At 48.8% G+C, this 13,513-nt stretch overlaps 4 protein-coding genes across 4 annotated transcripts; 2 read left to right on the top strand and 2 right to left on the bottom strand.

Annotated features, from left to right (window-relative positions):
* Positions 1 to 466: 466 nt before the first annotated feature.
* On the bottom strand, positions 467 to 870 carry BKA55DRAFT_168736 (uncharacterized protein). The gene has a single exon (XM_046185005.1). The coding sequence runs from the start codon at positions 711 to 713 to the stop codon at positions 507 to 509; it is 207 nt and encodes a 68-aa protein (XP_046055024.1). The 5' UTR covers positions 714 to 870; the 3' UTR covers positions 467 to 506.
* Positions 871 to 3,866: 2,996 nt separating this feature from the next.
* On the bottom strand, positions 3,867 to 6,397 carry BKA55DRAFT_500201 (uncharacterized protein; the record flags this gene model as incomplete). The annotated part of the gene is made up of 3 exons (XM_046186730.1): positions 3,867 to 4,068; positions 4,199 to 4,826; positions 5,098 to 6,397. The coding sequence occupies 3 exons, from the start codon at positions 6,395 to 6,397 to the stop codon at positions 3,867 to 3,869; spliced, it is 2,130 nt and encodes a 709-aa protein (XP_046055023.1).
* Positions 6,398 to 7,809: 1,412 nt separating this feature from the next.
* BKA55DRAFT_501150 (uncharacterized protein) lies at positions 7,810 to 9,507 on the top strand (the record flags this gene model as incomplete). Its single annotated transcript, XM_046186802.1, has 3 exons — positions 7,810 to 7,834; positions 7,938 to 8,797; positions 8,848 to 9,507. 3 exons carry the CDS (start codon positions 7,810 to 7,812, stop codon positions 9,505 to 9,507), a joined length of 1,545 nt encoding a protein of 514 aa, XP_046055022.1.
* Positions 9,508 to 9,950: 443 nt separating this feature from the next.
* Positions 9,951 to 12,461, top strand: BKA55DRAFT_589651 (uncharacterized protein; the record flags this gene model as incomplete). The annotated part of the gene is made up of 6 exons (XM_046194972.1): positions 9,951 to 10,008; positions 10,280 to 10,470; positions 10,872 to 11,000; positions 11,063 to 11,201; positions 11,253 to 11,458; positions 11,523 to 12,461. The coding sequence occupies 6 exons, from the start codon at positions 9,951 to 9,953 to the stop codon at positions 12,459 to 12,461; spliced, it is 1,662 nt and encodes a 553-aa protein (XP_046055021.1).
* Positions 12,462 to 13,513: the final 1,052 nt, after the last annotated feature.

Below are 13,513 nucleotides of genomic sequence, written 5' to 3'. Positions count from 1 at the left end.
AATCTTTTATCTTTGGTCGTTTTGATGATGTTTGGAAATGAGCCAACTGTTACGTACAAAACAATAAGGACCCATAGATTCCCGAACAAGCTTATGATGGATTCAAGACAATTGGAAGCCCAGAGCCCATCTTTGGGGAAAGAGGGGCAGAGCGGTTCCTTCCTGGGCAAAATACCCAGTCCAGGTAGACTTGATATTAACGGTAACGGTGGGCAGTTGCAATTCGACAAATGCGGTTGCAGCTGCAGCGTCCCATCGTTCACTCTTCACCGGTATCTCAGCAATCTGCAATACAACGCACATACTTTTTGCCTTAAACGCACGGATGTATATACTATTGACGTATATCGACAATTGTTTCTTTTCATAGCAATATCATCATGCGTCGTCCTCTTTTTCATCGCGCCCCTGTCCAACGCTACCTAGGTAGGTATGCATGCAGATGGATCGGTGCTTGCCTTCTGCGATATCCTATTCTGCATTCTGATTTGATGGGACCCGAGATATCATGATTGCCATGACACAGAAATTACAGGGCAACGAGAACATGGGTTTGAGTTGATGCTGGCAATTCTGACAATGGATCTCTTATCCCGATCCGATCGTACTGTATGTACGGATAATGCTGCGTTTAACCTCGACCCATGCAAGGCGCGTATCTGAAAAGGCTCATCTTCTTCCTGACGAGTGATGAACAGCATCACGTTTGTCATGATCTTCTTACAGAACACCGCGTTTCATAGTCTAGACGATCACTAGCGGAGCCGGGCGCCCAACCCCTTTTCTGCCTACAACAGTAGCATTTCAAGATCATGTTGCACATCTCTAATCAGCTATTTCTACCTGACTTACGAACGAACGCTTCACAGCAGCATCATCCCGCCCCTCCATTATGTGTTTTACCTTTCGCCAAAGGGCACCCATCATCATTTGTGATTCAGGTCTAGTCTCATCACTGATTAGTTCGCCTAACATTACCTACATTCTTCCCCTTTACATGACATGTGATAGGCTCATTCGGTTCTTCGATGGCCCTCACGAGCTCCACCTTCAAGCAATTCTTCCACTCACACTTACCCAGACATTTTGGGTTAAGCCCCGAGACAGGCAGCGGCTGGGAGACAGAAGATTCTATGATTAACAGACAAGCTCAAATCATTACCCACCGAATCCACTGCAGACTGGGTTTGTTTGTTGCGTGTCGAGCTGGGACCCCTTGTGTTATTCTTCATTTTGTTCTTTTGAGCTTCTTTATATGGTCAATTGCCGTTCAATGGTCTCGTGACCTTCCCGTCTGGTCGCTGCTTCAGGGGTCTTCTGTTTCACTTGGCCTTGAGCTCCGAGATGCTCGGCCGGTGCACGGCCATGCTTTCTTCTATGGTGACTTGAGCAATCCACAACCCCTCAGTCTTCATGGAAAAGACGAGGGGGGTTCTGACAGCTCGGAATTCTGGTGGTCCTCATAGCGAGCATGCGCTCATCAACATCTCACCCTTGCCATTCATGTAAATTCGACATTCATTGCTTGCCTTGCTGCTCTGGCCTAATCTGGGTAATTTCTATCGGACCACCAACGGAACGGCACATCGCTAAAATTCGGGAGCAAATACATATATAGTAAGTCAAGAGTTGCGGCTCCTCGGCGCTTCATCATTCCCTGAGCGACGGAGCGTCTTCCACTAGGTTGTTGCCGCTTTCTTCTCGAATCTTGGAAGCTCTTGAGACTGGAGAACGATTCATTTCACGCCACCTGAAGGCCCACCGTGTTGGCCTGTGCAGGTTTTTCCATCTCCACGGTGGATGATTCTACCGCAGCACGCTCCGTACTTAATTAGATCCTTGCACGGTTATTTCCACTATAGGCGCTGCCGAGAGTCTGTGGGACTCCCACCGAGGCTTGTTGCAGCCACGTTTCCTAACCTTTCTAGCCTAGCCTCCGCTATTAATTCGTGGCGCTGCCGACATGGCTTCTCCATCAACGTGGGGAGTGGGAGCTGGGGGTTTTTCTTCCATGTAGATCTGCCATGTCCAGCCAATTATCATCAGTTAATCACGACCGACTCCCTTGCCTTGGGCTTTCAAGACACTGGGGCGCTAAAAGAGGTGATATTTCTGGCAAGAGGGCACAAGGGCTCGGCTTTGATCGGCCATGTTGGAGACAAAAAGATCGACAGTCATTTCCATTATCCAATCACGGCTGAATAGCACTCGCATGTCGCATCTCGTCAGAATTTCAGGGTCCAAGCAAGTGGTCCAAGCTGTGAGCTATAAGATGAAACTAATAAGTTTATACATAAAACAAGGAGCATTTACATACTGCTTCCGAAGCCACAGAGGGTCTTATACGGCTGCTGCATTGCTGTGGAGGAAACCCTCGAGACGGAGAAGCAAGAGTTGAGGCATCTGATCTCTAGACAATGACAATGCGGAAGCGGTTGCATGTGGTCGAATATGACAACTCTGGATATCATACTGCAATAACCAGGGAAGCGTTAGTGCTTGGCATCAGCCACAAAAAGGACATGCAAATTACTCTGCCGATCCGTCGGTTTAAGACATTTCATTTCATAGGTACTGAGGAGTCGAAGCAACAGTCAGGGTCTGAAGGGGCCTCGGAACTCGACAATCTGCTGCTTTCACCGCTGATCTACTTGATGGAAGAACCATCCTGTTGTTCAGATATTAAACAAATAGTGATTGGCACGCTCTCTTGGTGGCTGGTTGAGGCTGGTGTCGAACTTATTCATAATAGTTTCCCAGTCAATTTGAGACTTGACCTAGGAGCACAGACACTGGCCACAGAGCATGCAACGTAGTTCCCCATCGTAAGGACCATTTTAATACTCAAGTTTGGCCTCTCGGCTTACATGGTTCACATTACGGTTGCAATCATTGTGACTGGCTGGCAGGTAGCTTAGGCCAGACTGTCATCAGGGTCTAGAATCGAAGACAACTGGGTCTCACTCAGAGGAGGGCTCCTAGGGTTCCAGCTTGAATCGAGTTCGCCTCAACCGCTTAGCCCGGAAAATCCATCAATCTCATTTAAGTGGTATGGAAATGCTGGTGTTTCCAGTAACTCACATAATAGTAGTAAGTGCCGAAGGCTTGCCTCAAAAAGTCCGTTCTCGTCAGCGAGTTCCTGGTCTAAGCCTACTCCATGTTAAATTGTACTAGTCTTTGACTTTATTAGGGCCTCAATGCCAAGACTCTAAGTGGAGGATATGCTTTACCTGTATCGGAAGTCGACCTTCAACATCCCCTGTTCAGTTGCGGCTCCTCGGCATTCTTATCACTTAACTTCGATTGGCTGTGCCTTAAACCCTTTCTTAGGTTTGACATATGGACTTAGTAAAAGGCAACACACAGTACAAAGTACCTACTACGTAGTAGAAAGCCAAGCTGGAGATTTACCTGAGGCATTAAGATAATGTGATGTGAGTTGGTTCTGACCTTTCGACCCAACCAATGGAGGCTGATGCTGATCTATGAGCTACTGATCAACCAAGATGTTTCTACATGTACAAATGCACAACACAACAAGGGCATCGATTGACGGTATGTACCTACTGTAGGTAGGTACATCTCCTCCACCGCCTTTTGTTCCCCTCACATCTGATGCACATCGTCAACGCCTCACAAGGGTCATGTGCAACAGACAATTCCCTCTCTGCATGCAATTCCGTACCCTGTCACATTCTTGTGTTTCTCGCTCGCCTTGAATAGGAAGTTTACCGCTTAGCTATCGGATTCCTGCCAGGGATCTAATCTTGGATGTGCCGGGCGGCTCCGTTGGTCTCGAGTTTAACCTGGCACTTCTGCAACACAACCGTAGATTGCCGTTAAATGTCTCGACTGTGGCAGTGTGGCTATTGTCTTTGAAGATTTGCTTTTTTTCTTGCCCTTGTGGTCATGGTGGCTTGCGCTGCTCCTGTTAAATCAATCTCGCGATTAGTATCACGGTCATTAAACGACTCCTGCATTGTGGCTGGATTCAGAGGACCTGATGTTCTAAAACGTCCCATCACTGGGTGGAGAAGACGATTACAGAGATCAAGATGTATATTGATGCTGTGTTAGATGATAGCTGAGTCATGCTCTCTGTTTTGCTAAAGACGGGACAGACTATGAGACTCCATCACACCGTGTAATGGTAGTTGCATATATTCATGTTATGTGGTTGGCTGTGGTTGATGCTCACTTCATTTCCCATCTCCCGCTCTTCCCCCCATCCTTGAGGACAACTCTCAACCCCTCAATGACCATGCCCTTATCCACAGCCTTGCACATATCGTAAACTGTCAATGCCGCCGTAGACGCCGCCGTCAGCGCCTCCATCTCCACCCCCGTCTTTCCATCACACGTGACCGTAGCAGCGATCTCGACTCTGTCGTCACCCCTGACGTCGAGATCAACCGTCACCTTGGAGAGCGAGATCGGATGGCAGAGTGGGATCAGATCTGGAGTTCGCTTCGATGCCATGATGCCAGCGATCCGCGCGACACCCAGAACATCTCCCTTCTTCATCTGGTTGTCTCTGATGAGTCCGATCGCCGTGCTGTTCGAGAATCGGACGGTGCATGCAGCTTTGGCGATGCGTGATGTCACCGTCTTGTCTGATATGGAGACCATCCGTGCCTCTCCAGAGGCAGAGACATGGGTCAGCTTTGCGTTGTCGCTGCTGTCTTGGTCTCGGATATGGCGAGTATTGGAGAAGAGTCTCTGCTGTGTGAAAATAGATTGGCTAGCCGTGAAGCAGGGGCCGTTACGCAGAAGAGATTGCATTCGCGGAGGCATGGTGCGAAATGACGAAGACGGACTAATGGTATCTACAACAAAAACTCAATTCAGTATTACATCCAACTCATAATATAGGAGGGTATCCAAGCCTCAAAGTTTAAGTAGAGAAACAACCCTTCAACGCCGCCCCATAAGGGCATGATAGTTGCCCCGCGAACAATCTCTGAATAACGTCTCTTGAACCATACACTTGACTCAGACATTGCGAACCATGCGTGGAAACTTGGAAAAGATGAGCGCAGGAGTGCAATCACCCACCTATCAAGATCATGGGTCTGTTCTTCATATGCTCCAGCTCACCGATGCCCGCATGTTTTGCCTTCTTTCTCTTGACAGCAGCACCAATTACCTCGAGAAGCTCCATCTCGTTAGGTGCCAGACCGAGAGGAGTCCGGTCCGATGTTAACAAGTCCCTCCGCCGGTCCATCTCGATCTGCTTCATGGCCTCAAAAGCCTGCTCATCGATGGGCTCGCCACTGTTGGACTTCCGGAGGATATCCCGTAGAGACACCTCAGCATTGCCAAACAAACACACCTTGAGGTTGCCGTCACCTGTTATTCGAAGACGATTGCAAGTCCCGCAGAAGTTGTGTGTCATGCTCGTGATGAATCCTATTCTTCCAGTAAAGCCTGGGATGTGCCATGTCTTGCTTGTATCGTTCTTGTGATCCTGCACTTTCTGCAGCGTTGAGTACTTTGTCCTGATGAGGTCCAGCATCTCCTGGTAGCTAAACATCTTATTTTTGCTCCATTTGTTGCCGTCAAATGGCATGTACTCGATGAAGCGGACTTCAATGTCCTTTTCTTGCGTCAAGTCCACAAAGGGGAGCACTTCTCTGTCGTTGACACCCCTCATAACCACGCAGTTGATCTTGAGTTTGATGCCAGCACCAAGTCTGTTGAGCTCGAGAATCCTATCGATGCTCTTCTGCACGGCTTCGAAGCCTTTCCTCCTTGTCATGATCTGGAATTGCCAGGGATCCAGAGTGTCGAGGCTCAGGTTGACACCCGTCAGTCCACTCTCGATCATGTTGTCGAGCTTCCGGTGCAAAGAGATGCCATTGGTTGTGATACAGATTTCCTTAAGGCCATGTCGTCGCAGCTCTCCAATCTGGTGCATCAGAGGGAGGATATCTCGCCGCACGGTCGGTTCTCCCCCCGTCAATCTGATCTTAGTTACACCCTGCGAGACAAATACGGACGACAAGAGGACAATCTCCGGTGTCGTCAAGAGCTCTCGGTTTGGCGACAATGGCACGCCTTCTTCAGGCATGCAATAGACACATCGCAAATTGCAGCGCTCCGAGACAGAGATACGAAGGTAATCATGTTGTCGATGGAAAGTATCGGTGAGGAAGTCGGAGAAGGGTTTCGGGTCTCGGATGCGCCGGCGGGGAGACTGTAGGAGGTCGATTTCTGGTGTTGTAGAGGGAGGTTCGCGGGGTGTCTCTTGGGGCCTCGCAGAAGCTGTCGCAATGGCTCTAGAGGGACAGGCCAGCAGCACTCGTTGAGGAACCGGGGTCCCAATGGTTCGTTGCAGGGTAGTTTTAGCCTTGGCTGAGACCGAAGCTCTCGAGCCTAAAGTGCGAAGCAACGGCATAATTCTGAGGCGTTGTGATAGTTATATATTTGAAAGGTGGGAGGAAGAAAGATGCTTGTATATGAAGGGGATCGTTTGCTATGACTCCATTGTTTCGTGCTATCGCAATCACGATGCGACAACGACGAGACGAGAGTAAAGAGGTTGGTAAGTGAAATAAGGCAACGTACGGATAGGTAAGGTCTGTAATAAATAAGCTGACTTGGTGTCTCTGTCGGCCGTCGGCGCTTCGTTTAACAATAGTTCCAACCCAATCATGACCCAGATAGGTAGAATAGGTACGCAACTATGAAGTGTCTGTTCCTCTTCAGTTATCCAATCTTATCATGGGCCCGCTCGCCACAATCCGATCCCCGCGCTGAGTAATGGAAATAGCCTCCAGTCTCAATCTCACTCACATTAGTCTAAGCCGCGGAGTTGCACAGACTGCAACCATAATGTTAGTTCGAATGACAAGATACTATCACTTGTCGGTGACAGTTCGGCCTGAACTCATGATGTTGTAGTTCAGGGATTCTAGTCAGGTGGACTACTCGTTCGACGTAAAATTGGCTGTTGCTTATATTCGAGAAGAATTAGAGAGTTCTTTGATTGCTTACATGTGACTTGTTGGTGTGTATAAGACATAGCATATTGGACCCTAAATTGATGACCAATTAGGAAACACTAGCTGACCTATGAATGAATAAGAATATTCCCATGATGCGCCAGGTCATACGTAAATTGGTATTTCCGCATCGGTATCCAAGAACCACAGTTTGTTGAGCAGGGGAACCCTGCGGATGATGTGAGAACCAGACCGCTCAGGTATAAATAAACATGATATAAATCTATACTACCGTCTAACTCAAGTCTACTCTATACACTACTGACTATTGAAGATAGCTATGGACATCGATAGAGACACATGACCCCAAGCCAGTCTATACGGTTTGTGATCCATATAACCGCCTGTTTCGGAACTCACCCAACACATCACTCTAGACTGGCATGTCTAAACTTTCAGTATTGAATAAATTACTAGTGACTATCCTGATAACTGATACCCGCAAATAAAATTCCTTGAGCAATATACCTAGGTATCTATTGAAATCAGGAACCCTTTGATAGCTTGTGACGCTAGGCCATATAAGGAAATATCAAAACATTAAAACATCCCAAACCTTTAACTGCTTCCTCATTACAATATATTGAAGAATTGAGCCACTCAAAGAGGATCCTAAAGACCATCAAACCACGAAGAGAACTTGGTAGATCGAAGCAAGCCATTCAACGAGCCAGGCACTAGGTTTCTCCTATGTCTTTTGGTACCTACCTAGTCAACCACTTTATAACCCCGCTCCCACGATTCGATTGCCAGACTGCTTTCATCTCACTTCCCATCTGCAACCCTTCTTCAGGTGACAGTCGTGATGCATCCCTCACGTGTCTTCAAAGGTAGATATCTACCTTACTATACCAATTCTAGAATATCTTGATTCCCTCTCGGATCCCCTTCTCTTCCTTTTAGACAACATCTGAGACACTGAACACTAACCAGTATTCGCAGCATCACCTCATTGCGTGGCCAGCCCTGACGGAAGATTTATTGCTACCCTATCATCGCAGGGCATCACAGTGCGCTTGGCTCTCTCACTTTCGATCGCGCATGTGGTCAAATTGCCCCCAGATCTCACGACCCCTGTAACCACGCTCGCATGGTCACCTTCATCGTCTCGTATCCTTGTTGCAAGTGCCGACCAGATTCATGTCTCGTCAATACTTGACTCGTCATTTCGTGCCACGATCAAGAACCCTGCAGTTGGAGGTGGAAAGCAGACACTCGTGCAGTTTGGCGCCCACGACGACGAGGTCTTTGCTTGTGCTGCATTTGGCCTCAAGTTCTCCATTTTCGACCTGTCAACTTCTAAAGCTATCGAGATAAGCAACCCTAAGTTTTACCTCCCCTCGTCCGCCCCCAGGGGCTTCTCTGTACGACCCCGGACATCACATCTTGCCATCCTGACCCGGACAAGTGGTCGAGACGCTATCAGTATCCACCATCCAAAAACGAGGCAGGTTCTGCGATCTTGGTACCCGGAAACAGTCGACGCTCATGGCTTGAAATGGACCCCCGACGGCCAATGGCTTTTGCTGTGGGAGGCCCCGGCACATGGGCATAAGCTCTTGCTCTACACACCTGACGGCCAGCCTTTCCGTTCCATTGGGGCGTCCAGCATCACGGGAGGCGAGGATGCCGACCTCGAGACGGGGATCAAGAATTGCAGTCTCAGTCCTGACGCGTCATTATGTGCCATGGGCGATGGCAGCAGGACAGTGGGTGCTCTCAGCACGCAGACATGGAGAGGTGGCCTGAAACTTGTACATCCCACTACGGTTGTCCCCAAGGACACCCTGCAGGTGAGCTCACTTCATCTACGGTTTGCTTCTATTCTCACGAAATCTGTTAGGTCTGGCAGGAGCAGCTGAATGATTCGTCCCATGGAGGGAGTCCGTACTCATTTCTTCGTGCGAACCAGATGGTTGCACCTCCGAACCGACTGATCGACGGTAAGATCCCTAACGAGGTGAGAGCTGGATGCTCTTCATTGGCATTTGACGCATCTTCAACTCTGTTAGTTACCAAGCTTGATGATACCCCTACCACGCTGTGGATCTGGGATGTCACCGCAGCTGAGCTCCGGGCAGTACTTATGTTTCACTCAGCCGTGGACTTTCAATGGCATCCCACTGCTCGTGAGCTTCTTCTGGTGACATGCCAAGATGAAAAGTATCGCGGTGTGTCCTTCGTTTGGGATCCGCTGTCCGAAGGACCCAAGCCAGTTTCTTTGGGCGCTCATCTACCAAACGGCAAGATTATCGGAAGGACTAAAACAACCTGGATCAACAGTGAGCCCGAATTCCCGGTTTTTATGATCTCAGACACGCAAAACGGAGTCTTGTCATCGTTCTCAGATGGGGCACAATGCCCAACTCCATGGCGTGAAGGGGCGGTTGGTGACAGAACCCTGGGATCGGTACAGGATCTTGGAGATACTGTCGACATATCTGCTTTGATGCCAGACGACACATCTACCTTGGACGATACCTTCTCTTTCAAGCACGTGTAGGGGTAGTGTCGCCAGGGCCACCTCTGTACGCACAAACTAAATCACGCCCCGTTAGGAAATGGTTACGGCTTGGGACGTGGAAGGTTAAAAAGGATGCAAGGACAAGGCTGGACTCTATCGGAGATGATATCTTACAGTCGAGCCATTCATTTTCCAGTGGCTAGGGTCATTGTTACACAAATGGCGCTTCCATTTGATGTCAAGGGCATGACTGCATAACAAGGCTGTCACAAAGGCGTGTAGTTTCCTCTTCTCTCGTGGTAGCAACAGCTTGCAAATTGCACCCCCAATAAGCAACGAATCCACGTTTCGTTGGCGCCGGGGAAGCGACATGCGCGTTTGGTTGCGAAAAGAGACCTCAAGTTACAGGCTGCCGCTGCTCTTCTCACTGTGAGATCAAGAGAGAACTTTGGTACCTTGTGCCGGGCCATTCGATCACCGTCATGATTGTCGATGGATCTGTCACTACTAACAACCAACTAACTGATATTTCGTCAAAAGGTGGAGCAGTGATCGCAATATGATATGTCATTATCTCATGCGGGACTCAACCCGGTCCTCTGCATATCGACTAGGGAGAGACATGCCTAGAAATTCACGGCCTGTGGCTTGGATCGATCTACAGTACCTGGGCATGAAGCTGAGTTGAGGAACAATGTCTACGAGAACCTGCACCTTTTGAAGATTTCTACCTAGCGTCCAAGCGCGAAATGAACACCCTCACTTCCGCAACGACATTAAAACCCTACAATTTCGGGCGATCTGCCCCTAGCTGGAACCCCACATCTCGAGGCTGAGAGTCAGGATGCATGTCGAAACGCCGACAAGGATCTCGGGTTACACTGCACCGTTAATCATCCAGGAGGAGGCGAGCTTGCCAGATCCAGACTTGTTAGTCTCAACGTTTCTCGGCGTTCTCTCAATGCTGAGACGATATGTGCCTCTGCAAATGCCCATCTTTTTGTGTCCTTTCCGGACCCCCGGGGGCCCAAATCAAGGCCCGAGTGCTGGGATCGAATGCAAGCGAATCCAGAGCTGGTAAGAACGATTCAAAAGCAACGTTTGGAAGATGCCTAGGCGGGTTGTTGTCTCTTCTGCTTCTATCTTGCCGCTCTCATGCCAGCTGCTGCGAGAAGCTAGATATAAAGCATACATACAGCCTTTGCTTGCCATTGATTCACATTATGATCGAGCCTGATTCGAAGCTTCCAAGAGCCTTCTTTCAGAGCGTGACTCAGTGACGAGATACTACTGTTGATTAAGTTCAAAGTTGTCACTTTTCTAGTGCGCACTCCCAGTTGCTTCTTGTATCTTCGTCACACAACTTTTGACTTTCTTTCCAAACTTTTGTAACATCGCACAAGATTCTGCTCGGAATTGAAAACACCTCGGCTTCGTGCAGATTCTTTCAACCTATGCCTGCCGAAGCTACAGTCCAAGCGGACGTTGGTCCCGGCGATGAGACTGGTATCTACTACATCACTATTTGCAATGCACGGTCTTTTCCTATTCATCATGAACTGTGCTACAGTAACAAAGCTAACCACTCTTTTAGTTACCATTCGCAACTTCATGGCAGGAGCTGAAAGATTGGACACGTACAGCATGCGTAGTGGACCATATCGAGGTCTTCCAGGGTAGTACCTCAGGATGGGTCCGAGTCAGGGGTAGAGAGAATTTTGAAAGGGCATGGGGTGAGCATATATTCGCAAGGCGAATATCTCGCAGAGCTAATGTGGTAGCAGGCCTTCTAAACGGTGGTGTTTTCAAAGGTCGCTCGATCATTGCGTCCGACAGGAACCGTAACCATTCCATCAAGATCAAGGAACTTGCTGCACCACCCCAAGCTGTCCTTTCACAGACACCACAGTATCAGCACACACCTCCCAGCCCCTATGTGCTGCCAACTCCTGTGGCTATGTCTCCGCAGTATTCTGCTACACCTGGGCAGGTAAGCAGGCCTGTCTGAAGACACAAGCTATGAAGAGAACCTAGTAATGACTCTTTGATTCCAGTACTACATAACTAGTTACCCTCCTGGCAACAGCTCCCGATTCGCCAATCAGTCTTTCTCGAACCCAAGCTACGCGCAGCAGCCACCAGTCACAGTAAGCACAAACACTCCGGCAACGTATGCAGCTGCCAGCCCGGGGAGCTACTACACATACAATGATACCTCTACTCGGTTTCTTCCTCTGAAACCAAGTACATTCTCGTACTCTCCACAATATCAACATGAAGGGAGTCAGCTTGCTCTTCCTTATCGCGGTATTAGTGAGCATCCCGGTTACTACCCGAATTGTAGTTTCTCCAGCGGCGAGCCATCCTATAGGTCGGAATACGTGGTACCGGAAACACGCAAGCTATGTGTGTCGCCATTCCCGCAACAAGCGCAAGCCGATGAAGTCAAATCTTGGGTTCAGCGCAAAGTGGACCAGGACAAGATTGAATCGATCGAGATCCCCAAGAACAACGACAGCAATTACCTCAGGGGTTACGTCTTTGTCGTTTTTGAAAACGTCTCGGCAGCGAATATTGCAGTAGAGCAGTTCAACAAAGCACGTTTCCAAGGCAGAAGAATGATAGCGCGACCCACTCGGGAGGATGCAGAGGTGGAAGAGCCTACGGAGCCCAGCGTTTCGCATGAATCGTCAACCTGGGCCGACTCTGAGAGGAGCGAGACAAGTGTACCAACTACTCCATCTCGCAGGAGAGATGATGGCCGAAGACGGAACGAGAAGCCCCAAAGGTCAAAGAACAAGGGGACTAGCTCAACGGGATCTGATAAGAAGAAGACAACAGAAAAGAAGTCGTCTTCGAGTAGGAAAACTTCGGGGTCGCAAGTGGATAAGAAGTTGTCGTCGAAAAAGGCATCCACCGAAAAGAAGATCAACGTCAAGGATGGAAAGCCGGTCATCGCTGATGGAACTTCCCATCATCATGACAAGCACTGATATTAGATACTACTCTTGAATAGAATGGAGATGGTTCAAACCTTTCAGCCTATTTCTCTCAGCAATTCCTGTCACACTTCTACGAATTAGTAAATATTCAAGACTGCTGAGCAACAAGTGACGGACGGGTCAGAGCTGGAATTTGTGACAACCCCGACAAGCACGAGGAGTTGGATTATCCTTGCTGTTACGTTTGCCCTAGCTGAAGAGTGCATAGGCATGTTGTACTGCGTACCCAGCACTCAAGTCTGACACAAGGTCAGAGAGCTGCATGTCAGTGAAATCTTTGTCACTTGGGCCTGCTATAGGAAACGTCACAGCTCCTTTTGTTGGTGACACTAATCCAGCAAGCCCAAATCATTAATCCTTGCAAAGGCTGTGCATCCTCAAAGGTCAGATAATATCTAGACCAGATTACGTGGAGAAGTCAGAAAAAGAAAAGAAAACATCCCTGATATCTGACATCTCTACAATGAATGCACCATTGCCCACAGCCATGGTGACACCAGAACCTCCAACCACCAACAAGATTCTGCGGAGGGTTCACCGACACTCCTCTGTCTTTTAATTCGGGCTTTCTGGCCAAACGGATCAAAAGAGAAACGTAAAACAAACCAGCCCTTACTGGCGTTCACCTCAACTGTTTGATGCACGGCTACCTGTGCTTCTCTTCAGTGGAGTTCCCTCACGATGGGGTTTCCTATTTCGCTGCTCTAGGTAACTTAGCATTGCCCAGTGTATGGACCTTGTTCGTCACGGCTATGTTATTCCTGGCCGTGTTTGCTGATGTCCCAGAAGCTGGTGCGTACAACCTCCGAATATTCGTGGTGTTATTCCCTCGTGGACCAGCTCTAGTTGATGTTAGCTTGGAAGCTAAAAATTAAGAACCTCGAACCGAAAATTCGTAGGGCTATCGCGTTAGCACTATGTCTTGGGTTGCCACTAGTAGGGAGATGAGGGCTGTGCAAAACAACAGAGCTGTTGTCGCACACCACATGATCGAGGAGGTCACAGGTGCTTTATCAGAAACCGATGCCACAGCGACCGTGCTT

This window comes from Fusarium redolens (genome assembly GCF_020744475.1).
Source record: "Fusarium redolens strain MPI-CAGE-AT-0023 chromosome Unknown BKA55scaffold_2, whole genome shotgun sequence".
Classification (NCBI taxonomy): domain Eukaryota; kingdom Fungi; phylum Ascomycota; class Sordariomycetes; order Hypocreales; family Nectriaceae; genus Fusarium; species Fusarium redolens.
This window is presented reverse-complemented; position numbering and strand designations above follow the sequence as displayed.

Bases quoted from the DNA above. Each gene is read 5' to 3' on its own strand.
- BKA55DRAFT_168736 (XM_046185005.1), bottom strand. From the start codon at position 713: ATGACAAACGTGATGCTGTTCATCACTCGTCAGGAAGAAGATGAGCCT.